Source organism: Pongo abelii, chromosome 19 (assembly GCF_028885655.2).
Source record: "Pongo abelii isolate AG06213 chromosome 19, NHGRI_mPonAbe1-v2.0_pri, whole genome shotgun sequence".
NCBI classification, from domain to species: Eukaryota; Metazoa; Chordata; class Mammalia; order Primates; family Hominidae; genus Pongo; species Pongo abelii.
This window is the reverse complement of record NC_072004.2, coordinates 72,554,865-72,579,314: the sequence shown is the minus strand read 5'-3', so window position 1 is coordinate 72,579,314 and position 24,450 is coordinate 72,554,865. Positions and strand designations below refer to the sequence as shown.

The window sequence follows — 24,450 nt, the reverse complement described above, 5'->3', positions numbered from 1 at the left end:
CGTCCCTGAGCCCAAGGGCCCCAGCGGCAATAGGGACTGGCTGCAGCCGGCGGTGCGGGGGTCCAGCTGGGGTGAGCCGGTCCCCGTTGCTGCACCCCCGCCTCGCACAGTCGCCGGCAGCCAGCTGAAAACAGCGCAGCCGCGTGGTGCCACCTGCTGGTCTCTGGGAAGGAGGAGGATGGGACGGTTGTTGCGGCTCTGGGACTGCCCCTGGCCCCGAGGGTTGAGAAGCATCTTGGCGCCGGGCCCTCAGCAGCCAGCTTCGAGGCTGCTGGGAGCAGCAGCTGCTAGGAGAAGCCTGGGTCAGAGTTCTGCCCACCCGCGCCCATCTCCATCTTTTCCCCAAACCTCGAGTCCCCTGCTTTTTAAGGAATCTGTGCCCCCTAAACTGGCTCCTTACCCTTGTGAGAAGCATTGACAGTATTCCAGGGGTGGCCAGCACCCTGAAAACCACAGCAAAGCAGGCAGAGTTAAAATTTAAGACGAAAAATGACAACATCAGGCATGCATGGGGGAAGGAACAGAACAACCAGCTCCAGGGGTTCCCATCACCCAGGGAGGCCACCAATGCCCCAACCAGGAGCCATAGCAGCAAATTTATGAAAAAAATATTTTATTCCAAAACACTGTTTACACAAATGTGTGGTCTTTGTACAAAGTACAAAAAAATCCCTCTTCTCATCCCCACCTCCCTTCAGAGAAGTTTAAACCTTGGGCTCCCAATCTTCCATGGTCAGCTGCCCCTGACTGCGAGTCCTACAGCCTCAGAGGGAGGAGCGTGTGGGGTTGGGAGCAAGGCCTTCCCAGACCACAGCCAGTTACGCAACAGCGCAAGGCCTGCTCCAGGCCCCACCTCCCAGCGGAGTCAAACCAGATCAGCTTTTACCCCTCACTCCAGATTCCACAGGCACGCAGCATATGGCTGATTTGCAGCTTGTCTTTCACCGCAGTTTTTTTTTTTTTTTTTCCCCAGGAGGCAAGAGGACCAACCCTCCAAGTCCCGGGGCCCCTGTCCACCCACCATATCCTAGATTCTTCCTCTTTGTCGACAAGGTTACAAACAGAGAGGCAAGCAAAGAAGGCTGGGGCCCGACGGAGGGGAGAGAATATATATCCCGGGGAACGTGGTCAACAGCATCATAGACTTGAATGAAGTCCAAGGCCAAGCAGCCAAGCAAGGACTAATTCAGAGCAGCTCAGAAACCCTCACTCAAACTGGCGGCCCTGCTGTGCTAAGGACATGGCCAGGCCCAGATGCGCTCTCAGAGGGTTCACTGAGAGTCTGGAGTCCACATTCACTAAAGTATAAAATACTACTCAAAAATGAACCCCAGCCTCCCTTCTGAGAGATGAATCGGTTACATCAACACATGAGGACAGATGCATTTACATAGACCCACACACATACTCTCTCTCTCTCTCAGGAGGGCAAAGCTTCTCACTCTGGAGTGAAACTTAAGCTTACAGACATTACCCGTCTCCCCTCCCTCTCTGAATCATCTCATTCAAATAGCTGCTGAGCAGATGAAGGGCACAGGAGGAATAGGTCTGGCTGCACTGAGTGCCTGCAGTGACAGAGGCTCGGTCTCTACCACGACAGAGATAGAGTTGGCGCATTCTTGGATGCCATGATCTGAAAAGGGCCACCTCTGCTGCAGCCACATCCCAGGACTGCACAGGGGAGGCAGGCGTAGCTCATGCACAAGGACACACACACACTGCACATGCATGCCTGCAAAGGTGTCAGTGTACACAGCCTTACTAAACTCACAACACGAATGCTTCACATTGAATATTGTTTCCAAAGAGAAGCGTGGGATTCAAACATTCATGAGAGGGAGCCTCTGGCAGAGGTGAAAAGACCGGCAGGGGGCGAGAGGCGCGAGTCAAGACTTTCCATTGGTCGGCGTAAGAGTTCCTCCACGTGCCTGGCCACATCCATGGTCTCATCCAGGTCGAATTCTCCATCCTGATCGAGTACGTGGTCAGGGCTGGTAGAGACGGGGATGTCAGAGGGAGCTGGCATAGTCTCACAGCCTCAAGCCCCCCTGGGGACAGCCTCCAGCCTGCTCTCCACTCAAACCTGTCTCATGAGAACAGGACCAGTTCTGGCTGGATGCCCCACCCCACTCCAAGCTGGGTAGCAGTCAGCCCACTGGCTTCTGCAGACCCCCACTCTATTTGCATCTCTTGCTAACTCACTGAATAATCTTAGGGAATTCATTTCCCCTCTCCCTGTCCTCATCTTAAAACCAGGTGGCTGACACAGTGGGCTCTGCCCACCTGCAATGATGCTCAGCTGCATGGTAGGCACCGCCCCATTCACTGAGCACCTAGAACAGCTGAATCTTTTCACTGAGCACCTAGAACAGCTGAGCCTATTGAGCACATGACTCCAATTTTTACAGCCACCTGGAGAGTGGTTATTGAGCCCGTTTTATAGACGAGAAAACCAAGGCCATGTCAGGAAGCTTGCTCTGGGCCACCTGGCTGGGAGGTGGTGGAGTCCGGATTGGAACCTGGGATCTTCAGTGGTCCCACTGGAAGGTGGTACCTCCCAGACATCCAGCCCTGGCTATCCACAGTGAGGAAGGGAATTAATTCTCTACCTTGTTCCCACCAGACTCAAGAACCACCACCCCATTCATAGCTACCCTGTATCAAGCCCTTCCAAGCCCCTCCCCGTGGAACTGCTTCACCCACACTGTCTCATTTTAATGCTCATCCCGTTCTCATGAGGCAAGCATTCTTGCCTCCGTTTTACACATAAGGAAACTTGAGCATCAGAGGCTCAATCATTTTCCCAAGATCGCAGTTAGTACTAGAGTGAGGACTCGACCCTGCTATGTCTAGCTTCAAAATGCTCTGTTTTCCTGGCTGATCTCACTCCTCCTGGACCTGGGCCTAACCAGAGCTCTGGACCCTTTGCCCACCAGCCCTCCAGGGGTCCAGCCTGGGGCCAAGTCCCCAGTTCTTCCCCTGCGGACCCCATGAGAACACCACCTACTTCTGTGGGTACAAGTTATAGTGAGCCTGGGGGCACACAGCTGGGGAGGGGGCCTGGTCCATGTATGTGGCGCTGCCGCCCCCGGCATCTGCAGATGCGTTCACAAACCTGCAGAAGGAAGAGAACAGAGCTTCAGCCGCCAGGGAGGCCGGGGCAGCTGACTTGGGGAGGGGACCGAGGGGCATGTTTGTCTTTCTCGGGGTGTAGAAGGACAAAGTGCCCCACTCGGCCCTGGGGCTCCAGCTACAGGAGTGGGGACTCCCTCCCCAGGGCTGAGACAGGTTCCCTGGGGGAGCGGAAAGCTGGGCCCAGGATCAGGATGGGAGGCAGGGTCTGGGGGAGGAGGAAAGAGGCAGAAGGAGAGCCAGAGCCACCTGGACACTTACTCAGGGACCACTTGCTTGATCTGTGGCTTCACATATCCATCAACAGCTTTAGCTGCCAAGGGAAGAACAGTGGTGAGAACCAAAGTCTCTGGGAACTCCCAAGTGGGCTGGAAGCCCACGCCCCATGCAGTCTCCCTCCTGCTCACATCACCTTGTGTTCTCAGCTGGGATGAGATTTCCCAAGGACCCCCAATAAACACCAGCTGATGAATCCTGCCTGAGGGTCACTGAGACCCCTGGCTTGAATCCCATTCCTTCTGGTTCTTTTTCTGGCCATTTGATTTCCCTCTCCCTGCTCCTACCCCTGTCAAAGAATGAGAATCAACAAGCAAACCCAACCAATGGATTTGGGGCGTTGGAAGAAGAGAGACTTCTCCCTTTTGCTGCCTGCACTCCACTCGGGGGAAGGTTTGTGAGCAGGGTGTGGAGAGAGCAGCTGGTGAGGTGGGGAGCTGAGCGCTATCTGTGGGCTCGAATGATCCCGGCCACTCCCTACAGTGCTGCCACCCCTTCCTCCGAGGGTGCAGAAGTGAGAATCCATGCAGCTTTCACTTTGCAGAGAAGAGAGCTGGGACGGGTTTCTCATTCTCTCTCCTCATCTGTGAGCCCTGAAATCCTTTCCATCACCCCATGGGCCAAAACCCACAGGGGACATGGCCCCTGGGCTCCTCCTGGGGAAGCCCCCACGGCGCAGCCCAAGGCTTTGTCTATGGGCTGGGGAAGAGCCCGGGGGAGTCAGCCGGCAGGGTCCTGGGGTCCTGGGGCAGTACTCACCCAGCACAGGAGTGTAGTACTTGGAGAAGACCTCATCCTTGGGGCGGTCAGGAAACACATAGATGAGATAGCTCAGGTCCCCCAGCCGGTCAGCCAGGGACCTGATGGAGAAATCCCGCGTGGTGAATGGTTTCAGGTTCCACAGGTTGCGTTCCGCTGTGAAAAGAACAGCCTCATTCCCATAATCCACCAGCAGCAGGAGGACCAAGGTTGTGGGGCTTTAGGGCAGGCTTGCAAGAGTCATCTGGGCTTTTATATACTAGCTTGCGCTGCAGCCCCAGCCTGTAGGGAAGAAAGCTGATGCGGGATGTTCTACTCAGCAAACCAGATGAGCAGATACCAACAAGGCTGGGTTGTGGCAGAGAGGGGAGGGCGTGAAACTGCAGGAGGACTCGCCCAGCCATCCTGGAGCCTATGGGGCTGGGGACTTCAGGTTCTCCAAAATGGAAAACAATAGAAAGAGAATACATTTCCAAGCCACAGCCCTCTCATACTAAGCTTCCCGCTGGGTACCTTCTAAGGACACAGGACCGATGGAGGGTGTGGGGGAGGGCAAGGGAACAGGAGACCGGGCCTTGGGGCTGGAGTGTGGGCAAAACGGGCACTCACGGGAGTCAAACTTCCAGGCGATGGTGATGCCCCCGATTTCTGAGTCACTAAAGCGCAACAAGAAGGTCCCATCGGGCTTGTTGATGAGCAGGTCATGGGCCTGTTGCTTATTCACAAAACCTAGGATGGCCCTGGGTGCACGGAGCATTGAGCGTCACCACTGGGCCACAGCCACAGTCCCTCTGCGCCCACAGCTGGCCCCTGACCCTGCGGCCCCCTTTCCTTACCCATCATTCCAGTGGGGCTTGTGGTGCTTCTTCAACACCTCCATCACCCCGTCAAACCACTGCCAGAAGGTGTAGTTCCAGCCCGGCAAGTTCTCCTGAGGGCCCAGGAACCCCAGAGTCAGGGCTGGTGCCCCAGGTCACAGGTGGCCCAGGAAAGTCAGGACCCTCCTGCCCCCACCCAGTCTTCTCCCAGTTCTTCACCCCTGCTTGCCACCACACTCCAGCAGACCATAAAGGGACATAGCCCCCAACTTGTACCCTAGGGACCCAGAGAGGAAACTCACTTCTAAAACACAGGGGTCCAAGACCAGCCCATGGGTGGGAGTAAGAGGTGTAGAGAATAATCCAGGCTGGATGGGGCCTCCAAAGTCATCCCCTCATTTTACAGGTGGGGAAACTGAGGCACAGAGAATGGATGGGTCTTCAAAAATTAGTGAGGAGAGAGGCAGAAGGAGAGTCAGAGCCACAGGCGCGGTGGCTCATGCCTGTAATCCCAGCACTTTGGGAGGCCGAGGTGGGCGGACCACCTGAGGTCAGGAGTTCGAGACCAGTCTGACCAACATGGTGAAACCCCATCTCTACTAAAAATACAAAAATTAGCCCAGCATGGTGGTGGGCACCTATAATTCCAGCTACTCAGGAGGCTGAGGCACAAGAATCACTTGAACCCGGGAGGCAGAGGTTACAGTAAGCTGAAATCACACCACTGCACTCCAGCCTGGGTGACAGAGTAAGACTCTGTCTCTAAAAAAATAATAAAAAATAAAAAAAATAAAGAAAGAAAATTAGCAAACACATCTAGGCCCAGAACCCAAGGATCCTGACTCCCAGCCCTGGGGCCCTCCGTCATCTCGCTCTTGGCTTCGCAACAGCACAACTCCTATAGCCCCTGCCTGCATTTCTTGAGGCTAGGGGCCCCCAGCTCTCCTGGTTGTAGGAGAGGGTGGTTGGGGGTGGAGAGTGGGGTGCTAGCCCCAGGCAGTAACCTGTCTGTGAGGCGGAGGAGCAACAGACCCCGGTGGGCCCTGGTGGGCGGCTGGCGGCCGGGCCCCTCACCCTGTTGAACTGGGACCAGGACACGGACAGGCCACTGTAGTCCTCCAGGTGGCTGCTGCTGTTGTTGAACAGTTTCTGGGCCAGGAACACGAGGTTCTCCTTGGTCAGGCCCCGGTTGCTCTGTACTTCGGCCTTGAATTTCATGTTGAGTGCCTCACACAGCTGTGGCCACAGCACTTTGTCAGGCACGGCAAATGGCACCCTGCCCTGAGAGGGAGACAAAGAGAGGGGAAAAGGTAGATTGAGGGAGTTGGAAATATTCACACGCACACGAGATACACAGACACCCAGAGACAGGGGAGACTGAGACAGATCCAGAAAGGTGACACAAATGCAAGGGCAGGAAATGCAGCGGCTTTTATATACTAGCTTGTGCTTTCTTCCCCAGCCTGCAGGGAAGAAAACCGATGCAGGGGGTGGGGGCATGTAGGGACAGAGACGCAGACCAGGCAACAGAAAACAGAGAGCAAGGACCCAAGCCATCTGCCAAAGGAGGATCCCAGACCAGGATCCAAAGACCAAGCTCACAGACCTCACAGACCCCAGTCCAGGAACCTGGAACCCAGACAGAGTGCCAAGGCCATGGCGGAAGGCAGGCACCCAGCACCCCAGCCCTTCTGGCCTTACTTCACCTCTGGGCTGGCCCTGGAGAAGGACCACTCAGCAGGGGCCCAAGGGGTGGGGCTGACCCCAGGTGAGTCCTAGGGCCTGGGGCTGCTGGGGTAGGGCTCTCACGGGCACTCACCGGCTCAGCAAAGGCGTTGTCCCACAGCACGGTGGCCGTGGCATTGTGGTCCTGGCTGCCGTGGACGATGACAACCACAGGTAGGGACAGAGTCTACAGGAGTCAAAGGAACCCAAGTTGATGGGGCGTGACCACCACATGCCCTCTGCTTAGGCAACATGCCCAATCTGCTTTATTTTTTTTTTATGTATTTTTTTTTTGATACGGAGTTTCACTCTTGTTGCCCAGGCTGGAGTGCAATGGTGCAATCTCGGCTCACCACAACCTCTGCCTCCCAGGTTCAAGTGATTCTCCTGCTTCAGCTTCCCAAGTAGCTGGGATTACAGGCATCTGTCACCACACCTGGCTAATTTTGTATTTTTAGTAGAGACGGGGTTTCTCCATGTTGGTCAGGCTGGTCTCAAACCCCTGACCTCAGGTGATCCACCCTCCTTGGCCTCCCAAAGTGCTGGGATTACAGGCAAGAGCCACCACGCATGGCCGCAATCTGCTTTATTTTCTTTGAGACAGGGTCTCACTCTGTTGCCCAGACTGGAGGGCAGTGGTGCAATCACAGCTCACTGCAGCCTTGACCTCCAGGGCTCAAGTAATCCTCCTGCCTCAGCCTCCAGAATAGCTGGGACTACAGGTGTGTGCCACCATGCCCGACTTTTTTTTTTTTTTTTTTTTTTTTGTAGATACGGGTTCTCACTATGCTGCCCAGGCTAGTGAACTCCTGGACTCAAGCAATCCTCCCTCTTCTGCCTCCCAAAATGCTGGAATTACAGGTGAGAGCCACCATACCTGGTCCCAACCCACTTTCCTCACCCACAGTTCCAAACACAAGCCCCTCCCAACAATATGTAGGCACAAGCAAACAAACAAAAACTACAACCGACTTCTTCTTAGCCCATTGCCTAAATTGTCTGGGTTAGTCCCAGATTATAACCTATCAAACAGGTACCCACAGAGTCAAAGCAGGCTGTCCGATGGCATTGCTGCCAGGAGTCCCGAGGCAGGCCCCACCACCTCTTGGGTGCCCTGGAGCAGTGGGGGCAGGAGGGCTGGGGGCCTCACCTTCACCTGGAACACAAGCTCATTGCTGCCAACACTGAACTGAGACTCAAACAGGACTGTGAACTTCTCCTCTGTCACGGACTCTGCACCCCGCCGGTCAGCACGCTTGATCCTCTTCAGTGACTGCAGGGTGGGAGATGACAGGGGAACAGGCAGATGGCGGCTACTTACAAGGACTCGGCTCTGGGCAGACCTGCCCTCCGAGGGTGGGCCCCGTCCTCACCATGTTCCTGAAGTGGGCGCTGAGGGTGCCCGTGGCTTGGTGGTACTCCATCACGCAGCAGTTGTTCAGGATCTCACCACTGCACTCACTGCAAAGGAGAGGGGGGTCCCAGCTCCACAGGGGCCCCAGGCCAGGAGCATGGTCCTGTCCATACCTTGGGCTGGGGTCTTCACTCAGGTCAGCCCTGCCAGCAGCCCCTGCCCCCCATCCCCTAAGAGTGTTTCTTGGTGTCTTTCTGGGTTACTGACTTCTCCATCAACCTGGTGTCCAGCACCCAAGGCAAGGTCTCCAATGGTGAGGTCTGGATCTATCATTAGAAATTCCTCGATATCAAGATTGACATGAGGGGCTTTGGGGACTTCCAGTAGCTTCTAATGCACTTACGATAAAAACCACAACCACAGTCTCTGAGGATCCCTATGGTCAACACCTACCCACCCCCCCGGCCTCACTGAATTCCTCTCCCCTCACTCAGGACATGCAAGCCCCATCAGCCCTGGCTGCCTGCTGAACACGCCAGGCTTGGACATTGGCCCTTGCTCTTCCTGTCACCCCAAACACTCTTAGCCTTCTCCTCCTTCAGGTCTCAGCCCAGACAGCTCCCCAGAAAGGCCTTCCTGGACCACTTATCTGGTGCAGCTTACCAGGCTGACCTTTCCTCACCCCCGCCTTAAACACATCTCCAACGCTAGCAGATTGCTCTTTTTTCTTTTTTTTGAGATAGAGCTTTGCTCTTTTTGCCCAGGCTGGAGTACAATGGTGCAATCTCGGCTCACTGCAACCTCCACCTCACGGGTTTAAGTGATTCCACTGCCTCAGCCTCCCAAGTAGCTGGGACTACAGGCACACACAACCATACCTGGCTAATTTTTGTATTTTTAGTAGAGATTGGGTTTTGCCATGTTACCCAGGCTGGTTTCGAACTCCTGATCTCAAATGATCCTCCCACCTCAGCCTCCCAAAGTGCTGGGATTACAGGCGTGAGCCACCGCGCCCAGCCTAGATTGCTCTGTCTTAACTTCTTTTCCAGTGTCTATCACCGGTTGGCCCTGCTGATCTTTTAAAGTGTATTATCATCAGTCTCCCCAGCTGCAATGCAAGCTCAAAGGCAGTGAGAAGATCATTTGTCTTCATCTTCACCCCAGATCACATGGTAGGAAATCAGTAAACTTTTTTTTTTTTTTGAAACAGAGTCTTACTCTTGTTGCCCAGGCTGGAGTGCAATGGCACGGTCTCGGCTCACTGCAACCTCCACCTCCTGGGTTCGAGCAATTCTCCTGCCTCAGCCTCCCGAGTAGCTGGGATTACAGGCGTCCACCACCACGCCCGGCTAATTTTTGTATTTTTAGTAGAGACGGGGTTTCACCATGTTGGCCAGGCTGGTCTCAAACTCCTGACCTCATGATCCGCCTGCTTCGGCCTCACAAAGTGCTGGAATTACAGGAGTGAGCCACTGCGCCTGGCCTTTTTTTTTTTGAAACAGAGTCTTGCTCTGTCACTCAGGCTAGAGTGCAGTGGCACAATCTTGGCTCACTGCCACGTCCACCTCCCAGGTTCAAGTGATTTTCTTGCCTCAGAGTAGCTGGTAGTTGGGACTAGAGGTCCAAGTAGCTGGAGCTACAGGTGTACGTTACCAAGCCCAGCTAATTTTTGTATTTTTAGTAGAGACAGGGTTTCACCATATTGGCCAGGCTGGTCTCGAACTCCTGGCCTCAAGTGATCTGCCCGCCTCTACCTCCCAAAGTGCTGGGATTACAGGTGTGAGCCACCTCGCCCAGCCTCAGTAAACATTTTTAATTGGATGACAAGGGATGGGGCCATGTCTTCCACATTACTCATTCACTCATTCCTTCATCCCCTGAATACACTGTGGGTGGCCTTCCCTGACACTGGACACTACCTCTCCACTCTCTGCCACACACAACGTCTCTGTACTCTTCCCTCAGGATGTGGCACATAGGCTCTGCCTGAAAGTCCTCCCTCTCTGCTACTTCCCTCCCTATCACTAGCTACCTCCAATTCCACCAGGAGCCTAAGACTGTCATTTCCTTACTCCTGCATCAAGACCCCCTTTCTCGGTGCCCTACACGTGCCCCTGCCACATGGCTACACCACCAGGCATTTCCCAGCATCTGCTGCCTGCTCTGCTGGTCAAGGGGCTGGGCGAGGAGACAGCCCAGTTCTGTTGGGATCACGGTTTTGTCCTCAGTGCGTAGCACAGGTTCTAGAACACGGCTGCAACACCATACTTTGTGAGATTATTTTGGAGACAGGGTCTCACTCTGTTGCCCAGGGTAGAGTGCCATGGCGCAATCATACCTCACTGTAGTATCAAACTCCTAGGCTCAAACGATCCTACTACCTCAGCTTCCCGAGTAGCTGGGACTACAGGTGCGTGCACCACCATGCCCAGCTAATTTTAAAATTTTTTGTAGAGATGAGGGTCTCCCTATATTGCCCAACTCAAACTTTTGGGCTCAAGTGATCCTCCCACCGTGGCCTCCCAAACTGCTGGGATTACAGGGGTAAGCCACCGCATCTAGCCTAGCGCCATGCTTGTTGCAGGGACAGGGAAGCATCTGAGTAGGAGGAGGGCAGTGTACCATCTGTCCCAGATTTAATGATGGCTTGACATGATTGTTTGAATTTACAATGGTGTGAAGCAATACACTTTCAGGAGAAAGTGGTGTGATAGTCTCTCACAATGCTGGGCAGTGGCAGTGAGCCTCAGCTCTCCGGCAGCCACACCATCCCTAGGGTAAAGAACGGATACTCGGCTGGGCGTGGTGGCTCACACCTGTCAACTCAGCACTTTGGGAGGCTAAGGTGGGAAGACTGCATGAGTCCAGGAGTTTGAGACCAGCCTGGGCAACACGGTGAACTAGGGGACAAGACGTAGCTGGATGCAAGGACAAAGACGGGGGTGCAGGTCCCCCACATCTAAGCTTGGGCAGGGGAAGGGAGAGGCACAATTACTTGCGGGTGTTCTCGTTCTTGAGCAGAGACTTGGCCTGCTGCTCACTGATGATGGTGGCCTTCACCTGGGGGGGGTTCATGTGCACGTTCAGCTTCCCGCCCACCAGCAGGCGCACAGTGGCTGCAAACTTGGTCTGGGTCTTCAGGACCTGAGGAGGCTGCTTCTCAATGATGAATGTGCTGCGTGGGACACAGGGACAGACACACGGTGATGGGTTGGTGCAGGGGAAAGGGCTCTCAGTCCCTCTGTGGTGGGGGTGGGGCTGCCTCCCGTGGGGCTCAGGAGGTGATGAGCTCGGGCACAACCTCTGTTCCCGGGGAAGCCGTGAGAGTCCAGGGAGAGGATGGAGAGGGGAGTGAGATAACACAGAAGCTGGCATGGGCTGCAGCCCAAGGGCATCTCTTGCAGTGTCCACAGGAGAAACTGGGCAAGGGCCACAGCAACTGGAGATGGAGTGGGGAGGGATGAGAGGCAGGAAGTGGATCTGCTGGTCTGGAAGGCACCTGTGGCTCCCCACACGCAGGCAGGAGCTGCCCCAAGCTCCTGGGAATGGCCAACAGGCAGCAGTCACCTGGTCACCAGGGCTGAGATGATGTCCGTGATGGTGGCGTTGACCTCGGCCAGCATCTCCTCCACTGGGCCGGGGATGGGCAGCTGCTGGCAGAGGTGCTCGGCCCTGCGGATCTGCTGCCGGTTCTGCCAGATGATCTCGGCCAACTTCTCACACCTGCACGAGAGCCCCAAGGCCAACAGGAGGACAATGGCTCCTCTGCACAGACGCCAGTCCCCAAGACACAGCTCCCGCTCCCCCAGGAAGGCTCTGTGCTTTCGCCACACTTCCCACCCATGGGAAGAGCAGAGCTCCCTGCCTCCCAGAATTAGAGACGTACACAGGAGGGGCGACCCTGACTAGGCCCAAACAGCCCGAGCATCACCCCACACACCCGAGCCCTGTCCCATCCCCAGGACAGCAGCCCCCTTCCTGGGGGAGGTGCACAGGATGGGGGCCAAAGTCTGATTGAGGAACCAGGCTCCCTGGAGAAACAAGAGCTGTCCCAGGATGGAGGGGGCCTGCTGCAGGAGCCAGCACAGGACGCAGAAGCAGCCGGGGTCCCCACCAGCCCCTCCTGCCCTGCCCGCTGGCCGCCCCACACCATTACCAGGACTGTAGCACGTCCAGGCTGCCTTCGGGGGGCCCGCCGTTCCCGGCCAGTTGCTGCCGCCGCTTCCACTGGATCAGCTCGTCATCCAGGATGATGGTCTGCTGCTTCCGCAGCAGCTGCAGGGTCTTCTGGTGCTTCTCGGCCAGCTCCTGAGGGAAGGAAGGAGAGCAGCCCCTTCTGGGCTCCCAGAAAACACCGCAGGGCCTTTCTGGGAAATGACAGGGCAGGGCCCAGGCCGTTCCCTCTCCCCGAGCTGCTCTGTCTCGCAAGGCCCCCAGGAAAAAAGGCCTCCTGCCCTCCCAGGTTCTGCTCTCATCCTGGTCCCAGCCCTCCCTCAGGTCCCCAGAGACTGACTTCATGGCACCCATCAGGACCCCACTCACCACGCGGTACTGCTGCAGCGTCTGTGCCTCACGCTGCAACCAGGCCTCCAGAGACACCTGCTTCTGCTGGAGGGCCGTCTCCCGGCTCAGACGCTCCTGGGGGCTCAGCTGGGCCAGTGGGCCAAACTGAGCTAGAGGAGGGGAGAGGAAACCATGATCATCACCTCCCAGTGTCCAACAGAAGGCCCAGAGAAGCCCACTCACCCGTTCTGGAGCGAGACCCTCCCGGGCTCAGATACTGCATCAAGAGCAAGTCGGGGTTCCTGACAGCCAGGGGGGCCAAGATGAATGGGCGCCCCAGGAGGCGCCTCTGGGCCCTGCTCACCAGCCTCCTGACTCTGAGCGTCCCCTCTGGGGGCACACGGGTGCTGGGGAAGCTGGGGAGGAGGCCTGCCCGTCTCCTGCCCGCCTGCCTCACAGGGCTGCCAGCCCTCTTCTCGCGGCCCGGTGTGGGTCCAGGCTGTCTGGGGTACAAGTGTGCCCATGCCCTTGACTGTAGGTGAACCTGGGCAAATCCCTTTCCTTTCCTGTGCCTCGGCTTCCCCACGTGTAAAACGGGAGATTCTCGGCACCTGCCTCAGTGGGGTGCTTGAAGATTAAATACATGAGGACATGGAAGATGCCAGAAACCTGCCTGACATGGGTGAGCTCTGTGTGAGGTTCATCCGTCTTGGTTAACGGGGAACAGGACAGAGAGAAGAGGTGACAGAGACAAGCAGCTGCTCGGCCCCATCCCTCCCGCAGCAAGGCCTCCTCAGGGAACCCCGGCCCCGGCGGCTCTGTCTCGTCCCTGAGCACAGCAGTCCCTCCTCAGGGGAGGATGAGATTCTTGAGGGGCTGGAAGGGGCCCAGCATGTTTGTCCAGGTGGGCTCACTGTGAGCCCAGCCGACCAACCAAGGGACACAGACAGACCGCAGAGGGAGAGCATGTCCAGGGCCACTGGGGATGCAGAGCCACCAAGATTCTCTCAGGAAAGGGAGGCTGGAGGGAGGCGGCTTCCCTCTACACCATCTGTGAGGAGTCTCATTGATGGCGGGACAGGGAGTAAGTCAGGCCTCATTACCTTTTAAAAATTATTATGAAATAGGTAAGACACAGGGAACGTGGAACACAGGAGCACCTGTGTATCAATAACCCAGCCTAAGAAAGTAAACATGTCCACAGTTACAGCCACCACCGCAGGCCCACCCCACCTCCCAACGACAGCCCCTCTCCACCACACTGGGACTATTAATCCCTTCCCGTCACCTTCTCAACAGCCCAGCGTCCTTGCTTGAGCTGAGTCAGAAGATGCGCGCATCAGCATGTCTCAGTCGACATGCTGGCCCCTGAGGGCCATGTCACCCTGACCCCAGCCCTGACCCATGGGATGCACAAGCTGGGACAGACAAAAGCAACTCTATGTAGCCAGGAACAGCCCAGAGCTAGAACTCAGAACTATGGCTCCAATCTCACTGCAGGTATCAAGCAGGAAGAGGATCATCCAGGCACGGACAGATCCAAGGCGTCTGCACGGCTACCTCGGGAATCCTGCCCAGCCACAGGGAGGGTGGTGGTGATCCCAACACCTGGGCCCAGCCTTCCTATGCAAGGGTCCCACTTAGGGCTCTCCTGGAAATTTGCAGAAGCTTTTGGGAAGGAGGCTAGGGAGACAGGAAGCAATTTCCCTATTCCACTGGAGGCAGCTGAGCCTTCCCTGGCAAAAGCAGATCAATAGTCTGTGTTTCTGCTGAGTGAACTTGACAAATGGGACTGAGAAGACACTACATGATAGATCCAAACCCAACCTGAATCCAAACCTAATCCACCACCATGCACAGGAAACAGAAAAGCCAGGCACGGGATCAGAAATACTGTTGACAGTCTAAGGACTTGGGTAGGAATAACCGCCCAAAATCTTCCGTTTCCATTCTCAGAAGGAGCTGCCCTTCTTCTAGGGCCAGTCTGGGATAGATTCAGATGAGGGGAAGTTCTCTTAGAATTATCCTGTCAGTATTGGCTGTGCGCAGTGGCTCACGCCTATAATCCTAGCACTTTGGGAGGCCGAGGCAGGCAGATCACTCGAGGCCAGAGGTTGCAACCAGTCTGGCCAACACGGCAAAACCCCGTATCTACTAAAACTACAAAAAAAAAAAAAAAAAAATTAGCCAGGCGTGGTGGTGCATGTCTGTAGTCCCAGCTACTCAGGAGGCTGAGGCATGAGAATAGTTTGAACCTGAGAGGCAGAGGTCGCAGTGAGCCGAGATCGTGCCACTGCACTCCAGCCTGGGCAATAATAAATAAATAAATAAATAAGCAAATAAACATTTAGAATTATCCTGCAAGTATTTGCATAATAGCTGCAATATTCAGGCATTGTGCTGGTCTCAGTGTACACAAGGCACTGACAGTGCAGGGTTAGGAAGAGAGCTTAAATAGCTATAATAGAATTCTAAAAAAATTAGCCGGGCATGGTGGCCTGCACCTGTAGTCCCGGCTACGCGGGAGACTGAGGCACGAGAATTTCTTGAAGCTGGGAGGCAGAGGCTGCAGTGAGCCAAAATCATGCCACTGTGCTCCAGCCTGGGCGACAAAGCAAGATTGTCTCAAAAAAAAAAAAAAAAAAAAGAAAAGAAAAAGAAAGGAAAAGAAGAAAGGTCTAAAATCAATGACCTAAGGTCTACCTTAAGAAACCAGATTAAAAAGAGTAAAGGAAAAAGCAGTTTGACCCCCCTTGTTCTCACTAAGATGGGGTGTTACATTTCTGGGGTCAGTCTGGAATGGGACATATTAATAGATGGGCCATGTCCCATGACTCCTCAAATTGGGGTTAGTTCCTTTCAAGCTAATTTGATTTTTTTACTTCCCCACATCTTTATCATGGGAGCCATTGGCGAACTACAGACCTAGGATACAGGAGAATTTTCTACTGTCACCCCTTCCCCCAGGCCCACATCCTATCCGTGAGGCTCAAGAAGGCCCACTTTGGAAGTTCCACCTCTCCCAGCCTGGTTCAACCAGAAGACTTCCAATCCAGGTCCTCCCTCTGGTTAGGGAGCACTGTTCATATTTACCTATTTGTGTAGATATTTACAGAATATATACCATTAAGGAGAGAATACTGGTTAATAAAGTACAGGAATTTTATGATATATCTCTAGTTGAGATCCAGTTCTGTAACTTACAGGCAACCTAGGCCAAGCTACTTGTTCTCTTTGAACCTCACTTTTACCATCTGCAAAAGGGGGGATAACACAACTGTTCACTTCATAGGCTTGTTGAGAGGGTTGAATTAAATAATGTGTGCCAAGTGTGACCTACGGCAGGGGCTCAATCACCGGGAGCCATTGCTTCTACCAGGCTTTGGGCAAAGTGCTGAGGAGATGGACACTGACCCAGCTCTACCCTCTAGGAGTCCATAGAATGTTCCTCACTTCCATCCTCGGGATGCACAATGTGCCTTCACTGCGCCTCACCTTGGATCCTCAGGCTTTCCTGGTACTGGATGATGAAGTACTCCTGAGTCTGCTGCAGCTTCTTCAGCTCATTCTCTGTGTCCTGCGTGACCAGTCGCAGCTCCTCAAATGTCTGGTTGATCTGAAGGTGCTTCTGGGACATGGCATCAACCAGGATCCCAGCCGGAGAGCTGCACTGGAGACAGATAGGGTGGAAATAACTCGGGAAGAGAGGATTGGAGAAGACCACAGGCATTAGAAAACACCAATACTACAGACCCCAAACCCCAAACCCCAAACTAGGGTAAGAAGGGAAACTAGGGCAAGAAGGGAGGGTCATTTGCCTCAGAAGGAGTCATTTGCCAGAAGTGGGATAAAAAAGGGAAACAGAAAGGAGAAACAGGTGACCCGGCAGATAATGGCACCTTCAAAGTGCAAATGTCTACGTCAGAGCTGCCCTCCACTAGAGTATTCCAAACAGGGTCCATCTAATTTCCCTCCCAGGGACTAGAACTCAACACGTCCCAGGTGTCACCTGGGTTTTCCCTCTAATGATGATGACCCCTCGCTCTACATTTATTTGCTGACTCAATGAGGTGGACTGCAGTAGATCCTAGGGACATAGGGAGGAACAGGGCTGTGTGAACACATATCATCTCACTTAAGACCCCCTTGTGATTGAAGGAAGAGGGAAGAGGCCGAACCTCTCACAGGCATCCTGGAGACCCCGAAATGAAGTTAGGGGGAGGCATCAACAAGCTCTCCTTGGATCCAGCCATTCCTTCAGCACATTCAGGAGAATCGCTTGAACCCAGGAAGGGGATGTTGCCGTGAGCCGAGATTGCGCCACTGCACTCTAGCCTTGGCAACACAGCGAGACTCCGTTTCAAAAAAAAAAAAAAAAAAAAAATAGAGAGAGAGGGGGTAGAAACCAGGTCACAAAGGGAGGGAGCACATGGCTGAAGGGGAGCAAGTCCTCAGAGCCTTTCCAATAAACTATTCTCAGAATAAAATCCAAACCCCTTCCCATGGTGTCTGCTGGCCATAGCCCTGCCTACCTCCAGCCCCAGCTCGCTGGGAATGTGTGCTTTCTGTTTCTGTTCCTTGAACACACAGGCATGTTCCTGCCCTGGGGCCCTTGCACTTATTGTTCCAACAGTCTGGAACATTCTGGCATCAGATCCTCCTGAGGCAAAGCACTTTAACTGGTACCATTGCAGAGGGGTCATCTCTGACGAGCCAGTTCACAGTAGTGCTGCTCCTATCTAAGTGTGTTGTTCTTGTATTTGCTTACATGTTTCTGTCTGTCTCCCTGCACAAGGATGTGAGGTTCCCAAGGGCTAGGACCTTGCCTTTCCTGTGTACTACGGAATCCCCAAGTCCTAGGACACCAGCGGTGTTCAGGAACAGCTTTATGGTTGGAGGAAGGAACGAGCTCCCAGATCATGACAGCACCAACACCATGGACATGGATTTGTCAATGAGGCTGAAGTCATTTTTAGGTTTGCAGATAGCTCTGTGATGGCAACAAGTCAGGGACACAGGGGCTGTGCTGGAAGACCCTTTGTGACCTGGTTTCTAACCCCTCTCTATCTTTTTTTTTTTTAATGTATATATACAGAGTCTCACTCTGTTGCCCAGGCTGGGGTGCAGTGGTGCAATCTCAGCTCACTGCAACATCCCCCTCCTGGGTTCAAGCGATTCTCCTGCCTCAGCCTCCCGAATAGCTAGGATTACAGGCGCCCGCCACCATGCCTAGCTAATTTTTGTATTTTTTAGTAGAGACCGGGTTTCACGATGTTGGTCAGGCTGGTCTTGAACTTCTGACTTCAGGTGATCCACCCACCTCGGCCTCCCAAAGTGCTGGGATTACAGGCGTGAGCCACCACGCCTGGCCCTCTCTATCTATTTTTATCCATGGCAACTCCCCACTTGGTTCCTTCTCCCCAGTTACACTGACCACTTACAAGTCTTCCAAAGTGATAAGAAGGTTCATGCCCTCCTGCTCTCGCAGCTGCGGTCTTTTCACTAGAAAATTCATCCCTCCTCTCCTGCCTTTCTCCACTGTAGTTCAGACATGCCTGTCCACAGGACACTCCCCTGCCAGCCTGCCCCAATCTGAGTTGGGTGTTTTTCCACCTAGGCCCCCTTAGCACTCATCTCATCTCTAGAGAATCCATCACTGCCAGAATTCCTTCCAGGCAAGAACCAGGCCTTTATGTGTTTCTCTTATGATAGCTCAGCATCGGACACACAGTAAGACCTCAATAAATGTCTACTGAGTAAATCCTGAAATCCGTGTCCACAACAATAAATATGTAATAGGCCGGGAGTGGTGGCTCATGCCTGTAATCCCAGCACTTCGGGAGGCCGAGGCAGGTGGATCACTTGAAGTCAGGAATTTGAGACCAGCCTGGCCAACAGGGTGAAACCCTGTCTCTACTAAAAATACAAAAATTAGCCGGGCATGGTGGTGGGCCCCTGTAATCCTAGCTACTCGGGAGGCTGAGGCATGAAAATCTCTTGAACCCAAGGGGCGGAGGTTGCAGTGAGCCGAGATCATGCCACTGCACTCCAGCCTAGATGATACAGTGAGACTCAGTCTCAAAAATAAATAAATAAATAAACAAATAAAGAAAGAAATAATAAATATGACCTGTGCTCCGGTCACTGTTCTAAGATTTCTAACTGTTACGTCATGTTGTGAAATTCATTTTGCTCTACTGCAGATAGTACAGCACTGTGCCATTGTACATGTAGATGCCCAGTGCCTTTATTATTTCAGAACTGGGGAGATGTGTCCCTGTTACCCCTCCCTGGGCCTCACTTCTCTGAGCCTGCCTGTGTTAGTTCTTCTGACACAGATAGGTATGATTGCTATCTCCATTTTACAAGAGTAGGAACAGGCTGGGTGCGGTGGCTCACGCCTGTAATCCCAACACTTTGGGAGGCTGAGGCGGGTGGATCACGAGGTCAGGAGTTCAAGACCAGCCTGGCCAACATGGTGAAACCTCATCGCTACTAAAAGTACAAAAAAAATTAGCCGGGCATGGTGGTGGGCACCTGTAATCCCAGCTACTCGGGAGGCTGAGGCAACAGAATTGTTGAACCTGGGAGGCAGAGGTTGCAGTGAGCAGAGATCGCATCACTGCACTCCAGCCTGGGTAACAGAGCAAGACTGCATCTCGGGGGAAAAAAAAACAGTAGGGGCCGGGCGTGGTGGCTCATGCCTGTAATCCCAGTACTTTGGGAGGCCGAGGTGGGCGGATCAAGAGGTCAGGTCGAGACCATCCTGGCTAACACAGTGAAACCCCGTCTCTGCTAAAAATACAAAAAATTAACTGGTCATGGTGGTGGGTGCCTGTAGCCCCAGCTACTCAGGAGGCTGAGGCAGGAGAATGGTGTGAACCTGGAAGGCAGAGCTTGCAGTGAGCCGAGATCACGCCACTGCACTGCAGCCTGTGTGACACAGCAAGACTCCGTCTCAAAAAAAAAAAAAAAAAAAAAAAGGAAAAAAAACAGTAGGAACAGAGGCTCAGAGGGATTAAGCAACTTGCTCAAGTCACACAGCTAGTAAGTGGTAGAGCCAGGGACTGGACCCAGGGGGTCAATCCACCCCGGCGTGCAATGCTGCCGCCTCTTACACTTGCCCACGTCCCTCATCTTCTTGGTGCTCTCCTCGTGCTGCTGTTTTATATAAACACAGTTGTTTCTGGAGAGAAGGGCATATGGAGGGACTTCTCAACACCCCTCCCCATCCCCAAGGGACACTCACATTGTTGGCTTCTCGGACCAGCCTCTGTTCATTGTACAGAATGTGCCGGATGCAGCGGACCAGCTCCATGGGGCAGCGGTCATACGTTTTCTGAAAGAATCCAACAGCAGCCTCCAGCGCCATCCTCTGCTCCAGCCATGCCAGCCCCATGCTATGCCCAGCCCTTCCTCTCCTTCAGCCTCTGCCTCAGCTTTTCCCAGGGAGCCTCGGGAACTATCCCCAGACACCTCTATATCTCTTTTCCTCATCCTCATCTTCCCCTCCAAGATCTTCATATCTGGTTTGGAGCAAATTAAAAACCCACAGTTTATGAGGCACTTTCTCTCTTTTTTTTTTTTGAGATGTAGTTTTGCTCCTGTTGCCTAGGCTAAAGGTGCAATGGCGTGATCTCAGCTCACTGCAACCTCCACTTCCTGGGTTCAAGCGATTCTCCTGCCTCAGCCTCCCGAGTAGCTGGGATTACAGGCATGTGCCATCACGCCCGGCTAATTTTGTATTTTTAGTAGAGGCGGGGTTTCTCCATGTTGGTCAGGCTGGTCTTGAACTCTCGACCTCAGGTGATCCACCTGCCTCGGCCTCCCAAAGTGCTGTGATTACAGGTGTGAGCCATCACACCCAGTCTTATGAAGCACTTCCAATCTACCATATCTTTTGACTCTAACACAGGGGTCCCAAACCCCTGGGCCATGGACTGGTACAGGTCCGTGGCCTGTTAGGAACTGGACCACACAACAGGAGGTGAGCGGCGGTGAGCAAGCGAGTGACGCTTCATCTGTATTTACAGCTGCTGCCTATTGCTCACATTACAGCCTGAACTCCACTTCCTGTCAGATCAGCAGTGGCACTGGATTCCCATAGGAATGCTAACTCTATTGTGAACTGCACCTGCGAGGGATCTAGGCTATGCACTTCTTAAGAGAATCTAATGCCTGATGATCTGTCACTGTCTCCCATCACCCCCAGATGGAACTGTCTAGTTGCAGGAAAACAAGCTCAGGGCTCCCACTGATCCTACATTGTGGTGAGTTGCATAATTATTTCATTGCATAGTACAATGTAATAATAATAGAAATAAAGTGCACAATAAATGTGATGCCCTTAAATCATCCAGAAACCACCTCCCTGCCCAATCCCGGTCCGTGGAAAAACTGTCTTCCATGAAACCGGTCCGTGGTGCCAAAAAGTGGTGGGGGACCACTGCACTAACAGCATGGAAACCCTAGGACATAAGCAGAAACTATAATCCCCATTTCACCAATGAGAAAACTGATGCTCAGACATTATGTACTCGTCCAGACGCAACCAGGTGAGAGAGCAGATGACTCCAGACTCAGAGCATCTGACGCCAAAGTCAAGGTACTTCCCACCATCCTGCCCCTGGCCTCCTATATTGCCTCCCCTCAGGCTTCTCCTCTTTTCCCCTCTTCTGGGATGGACTTGTATTTCCCTGGCACCCTGCTGTCTGTATTGAAGGGCTCTCTAGGAAACATAAGTGAGTTCCAATAAGTGCTTGACTGTGATCACTACCCACACCCCTTTCCTGCTTCCACAAAAACTCCCTCTCTTCCTCCATACCCCCTCCCCTCAAGTAAAGACGAAGCTACATCTTATTTCTAAACTCTCAATTCAGAGCCCTTGTGTCCAGCTCTTGTCTCTGGGATGGCTCCACTCTCACCTTAAAAGACCCCAAGAGGGAGGTCTGGTGGCCTCATTTCTAGAGTCTGCTGGTCTTCCCTTCTCCAACATAGGAATCCTGACTCAGTCTCCCTCCATCCCTTCTGCTGCTTCCATAAGGCCAGTTCAGCCATCTCCCTTTGTTGGCAACAAACACCTCCCACCCTTGCTTTGCAATATGCTAAAGAAATCCGACAGGTCGAATTTAGAAAGAGGGGGTGGGGGAAATCGAAGAAAAGTTCCCAATAAGTTCGTGGTCACATGGTGAGTCAGTGGCCAGGCCAGGAAAAAACCCAGGGATTCTGATGCTGGAACAAGATGATGCTGCCTCCCCGTAGGTGGCCCAGTGCCTACACCCACCTGGAGCTGCGTGGCATAGTGCCCCAGCTTGATCTTCAGTAAAAACCCATCTTCCCCCACCTGGTGCTCCGCCTTCTTCTGCAGCTCCTGCACCAGGCCCTCCAGGAGCTGGGTGGCTTGGGCTCTGTCCTGGGGATTGTCCAAGTCAATGGCATCCCTTGGGGTGGGGCAGGAGAGAAAAACCTACTGTGGCACCTCCTTGGGCAAGGAGGTCAGGGACCCGGAATAAAGTAGAAACCCCAGGCTCATGACCGAGGGCACTCCAGGGCCCACAAGACTTGTTCCCAGCAGCTCCACAGACATTCTAAAAACATTCTCTGTCCTCCCAGGCTTCCCCTTTCCCAGGGACACCACCCCTTCCGCACAGAGAAGGACAGGCAGGACCAGAGTCACGCCAAACCACCATGAGTAGAACTAGAGGCCAAAGGGCCTGGATGGTAGGGACCCTCTGAGGAGGGGCAGGGCGGGACGTGCCTACCATGGCTGGCTCTCAATCCACTGGGCCAAGTAGTGCCGGACCTCGATGGGGAAGTGCTGGCCGTACAGCACCTGCATCTGGCGCAGCGCGTCTCCCTGCAGCTGCTGGGCCTGGATCCAGCCCGCCATGGCCGTTCACCTAGGGCGAGCCGAGCGCTGAAGCGCTCTCTTCTGCAGAGGCCAAGGAACCACGCCTGCCCCTGGCCCTGCCATGCCTACCTATTCCTGGACTGCCGTCAGGCCAGGGCCCTCCCCTCCCGCAGATAGCTTTCCTGTATGGGAACAGAGATGGTGAGGAGTGGAGGGCGGCCCATCCCCTCCAACAAGGAACCCGCTGAAGGGGAGGGGAAGGTGCTCTGCAGAGGCAGGTGCCCTCCCCGTCTTCCTCTCCCCTTGCCCCACTGGAGCTTCCCCAGTGGGGGGGACAGCCAGAAACTGAAAGAGAAACTTGATGGCGGGAGGCCCACAGGCCCTCTGGAGAGGGCTGCAAGGATCCCCCAGCCCGCCTCGGGCTCGGTTTCTGGGAAGGGGAGATATTCCAACCCGAAGTTAGGCCAGCGCCGCGACGGCTCCCACTCGACGGCTAGGGCTTTTCGGGCACGTGGCTGGGGTTGTTCAGGAGACAGGGCTGAGGACTTGGGCGCTCCCCTCTTCGGCTGCTCCCCCAGCTGTGCACTAGTGTCTCCCCGGGTCCAGCCCGACAGTGCTCCCTCTCCGAGGCGTGCCAGGACGGCGCCCTCCCTGGCCTCTGCCTTTCATCCCCGACCCCTGTCCCCACGTCCCCCCCGTCCCTCGTCCCTTGTCTGCGCTGCGCCAACTCCCTCGCAGTGCCGGGGACTGATCCCCGCGCTGCGCTCGGCCGTCGAGCTCCGGGTGCCAGAGGCCGGGGCGGCAGTAGAGTGTTCCCTCTCCGCGCGCCGCCGAGGACGCGCCACCGGGCCACCCACCTGGTGGGGCCGCGCAGTCCGGCAGCCAGGCCGGCTCTGCTCCCCGCGGCTCTCGCTCCCGGCCGGGGCTCCTGGCGGCGGCGGCAGCGGCGGCTGTTACTACAGGAAGGAGCGGAGAGCAGCGATTTCCTCCTCAAAGGTCAGCTGCCTGCGATAGACCATACACAGCGCGCGAGCCCGCGCCAGCACCCCTCCCAGCCCCGCTTGCTCCCTCCCTGCCTCCACCCTCAGTCGCCGGCTCCCCTGCGAGTGCGCAACAGCGGCGGCCGTTCCCGGCGGGCGGCAAGGCGGGGCGGCGCCGGGCGTGGGGGCTGCCCCGACGGCGGGGTCCCCCGGGAGTCCCAGCCGGCCCTCGGCTGCGGCTCCGAGGGAGCGTCCCGGAACCGGGGCGGGTCAGAATAGCCGGGGGAATGTGGTTGTCGGGGGGTGCCGGGAAATCCCGGGCTCTGGAAATCCCAAACCTGGGCCTCAGTTTTCTCATCCGCAAAAAGGGAGGAGGGAAGGGTGGACCAATTGGCGACGCCTTCCAGCTCTGGCGCGTGTCATCTTTTGAGCCCCTAGATTAAAAAATAAATGTGTGGGGTGTGTGTGTGCACGCGCGTGTGTGCGCATGTGTGTCTTGGGGGCCACAAGTTTTGTGACCTCAGAGGCAAAACTGTAGGGAGGGGAAGGACTGGGGATTCTAGTGAAGCCAAGATCACCCCCACCACCGCGGCACCTCCCTCCTTCTTTTACTCCCGCCATCTAAACTCAACCCTGACTGAGGAACTGGAAAGAACCTTGGCAGTCATGTGTTTCAGCCCTCCCCCCTCCACAATTTTGCAGGTAAGAAATGGAAGTCCTGCGAGGCAAAGGGGCTTGCCCGGTGCCACCCAGGGCCACACAGTGGGCACGTGGCCTCACCAGCCGACTGTGATCCATAAACTAGCCAGCACCCCCGTTCACCCAGCCTAGTTACTTATGAGGCTGGTTCTACCTTCAGAAAAGTCCAGGGAGGGACCGTCTTGAGTCCTCCCAACTTCGAAACTGCCTACAGGCCTTGCCACAGCAGTGAACATCCTGTCTAGAGCCTCAGTCCCCCTCTCCAAGAGGCCCCTTCCCACAGGCCCAAGGGGTTTGGTAAGGTCGGGCTGGATGCCTTCCATCCCCTTTGCCCAGCTTCCCTCTCCTCTGGGC

The 24,450-nt window shown here is 54.8% G+C and overlaps 2 protein-coding genes across 5 annotated transcripts in view; one reads left to right on the top strand and one right to left on the bottom strand.

Moving 5' to 3' along the window:
* Nucleotides 1-596: 596 nt before the first annotated feature.
* Nucleotides 597-23,409, bottom strand: LOC100461695 (signal transducer and activator of transcription 5A). Of its 4 annotated transcripts, XM_009251740.4 has the most exons (20): nt 23,275-23,409; nt 22,547-22,599; nt 22,329-22,466; nt 21,851-22,007; nt 19,817-19,906; nt 16,063-16,237; nt 12,607-12,737; nt 12,221-12,372; nt 11,632-11,787; nt 11,060-11,239; nt 8,084-8,171; nt 7,861-7,983; nt 6,805-6,897; nt 6,060-6,266; nt 5,004-5,098; nt 4,777-4,907; nt 4,168-4,323; nt 3,394-3,445; nt 3,008-3,115; nt 597-1,991 (listed from the first exon to the last, which is right to left on the bottom strand). In XM_009251740.4, the coding sequence occupies exons 3-20, from the start codon at nt 22,454-22,456 to the stop codon at nt 1,829-1,831; spliced, it is 2,385 nt and encodes a 794-aa protein (XP_009250015.2). In that variant the 5' UTR covers nt 22,457-22,466; nt 22,547-22,599; nt 23,275-23,409; the 3' UTR covers nt 597-1,828. The 4 variants fall into 4 exon arrangements, with proteins under 4 accessions (XP_009250015.2, XP_009250017.2, XP_002827563.2 ...); XM_009251742.4 differs by lacking the exon at nt 19,817-19,906; XM_002827517.5 differs by lacking the exon at nt 22,547-22,599 and having other exon boundaries at nt 23,275-23,407.
* Nucleotides 23,333-24,450, top strand: part of STAT5B (signal transducer and activator of transcription 5B) — an 82,014-nt gene continuing 80,896 nt past the window's right edge. The window contains exon 1 of the mRNA XM_009251743.4: nt 23,333-23,413. The gene's annotated coding sequence lies outside the window, so the exon portion shown is untranslated. The remainder of the gene's footprint in view (nt 23,414-24,450) is intronic.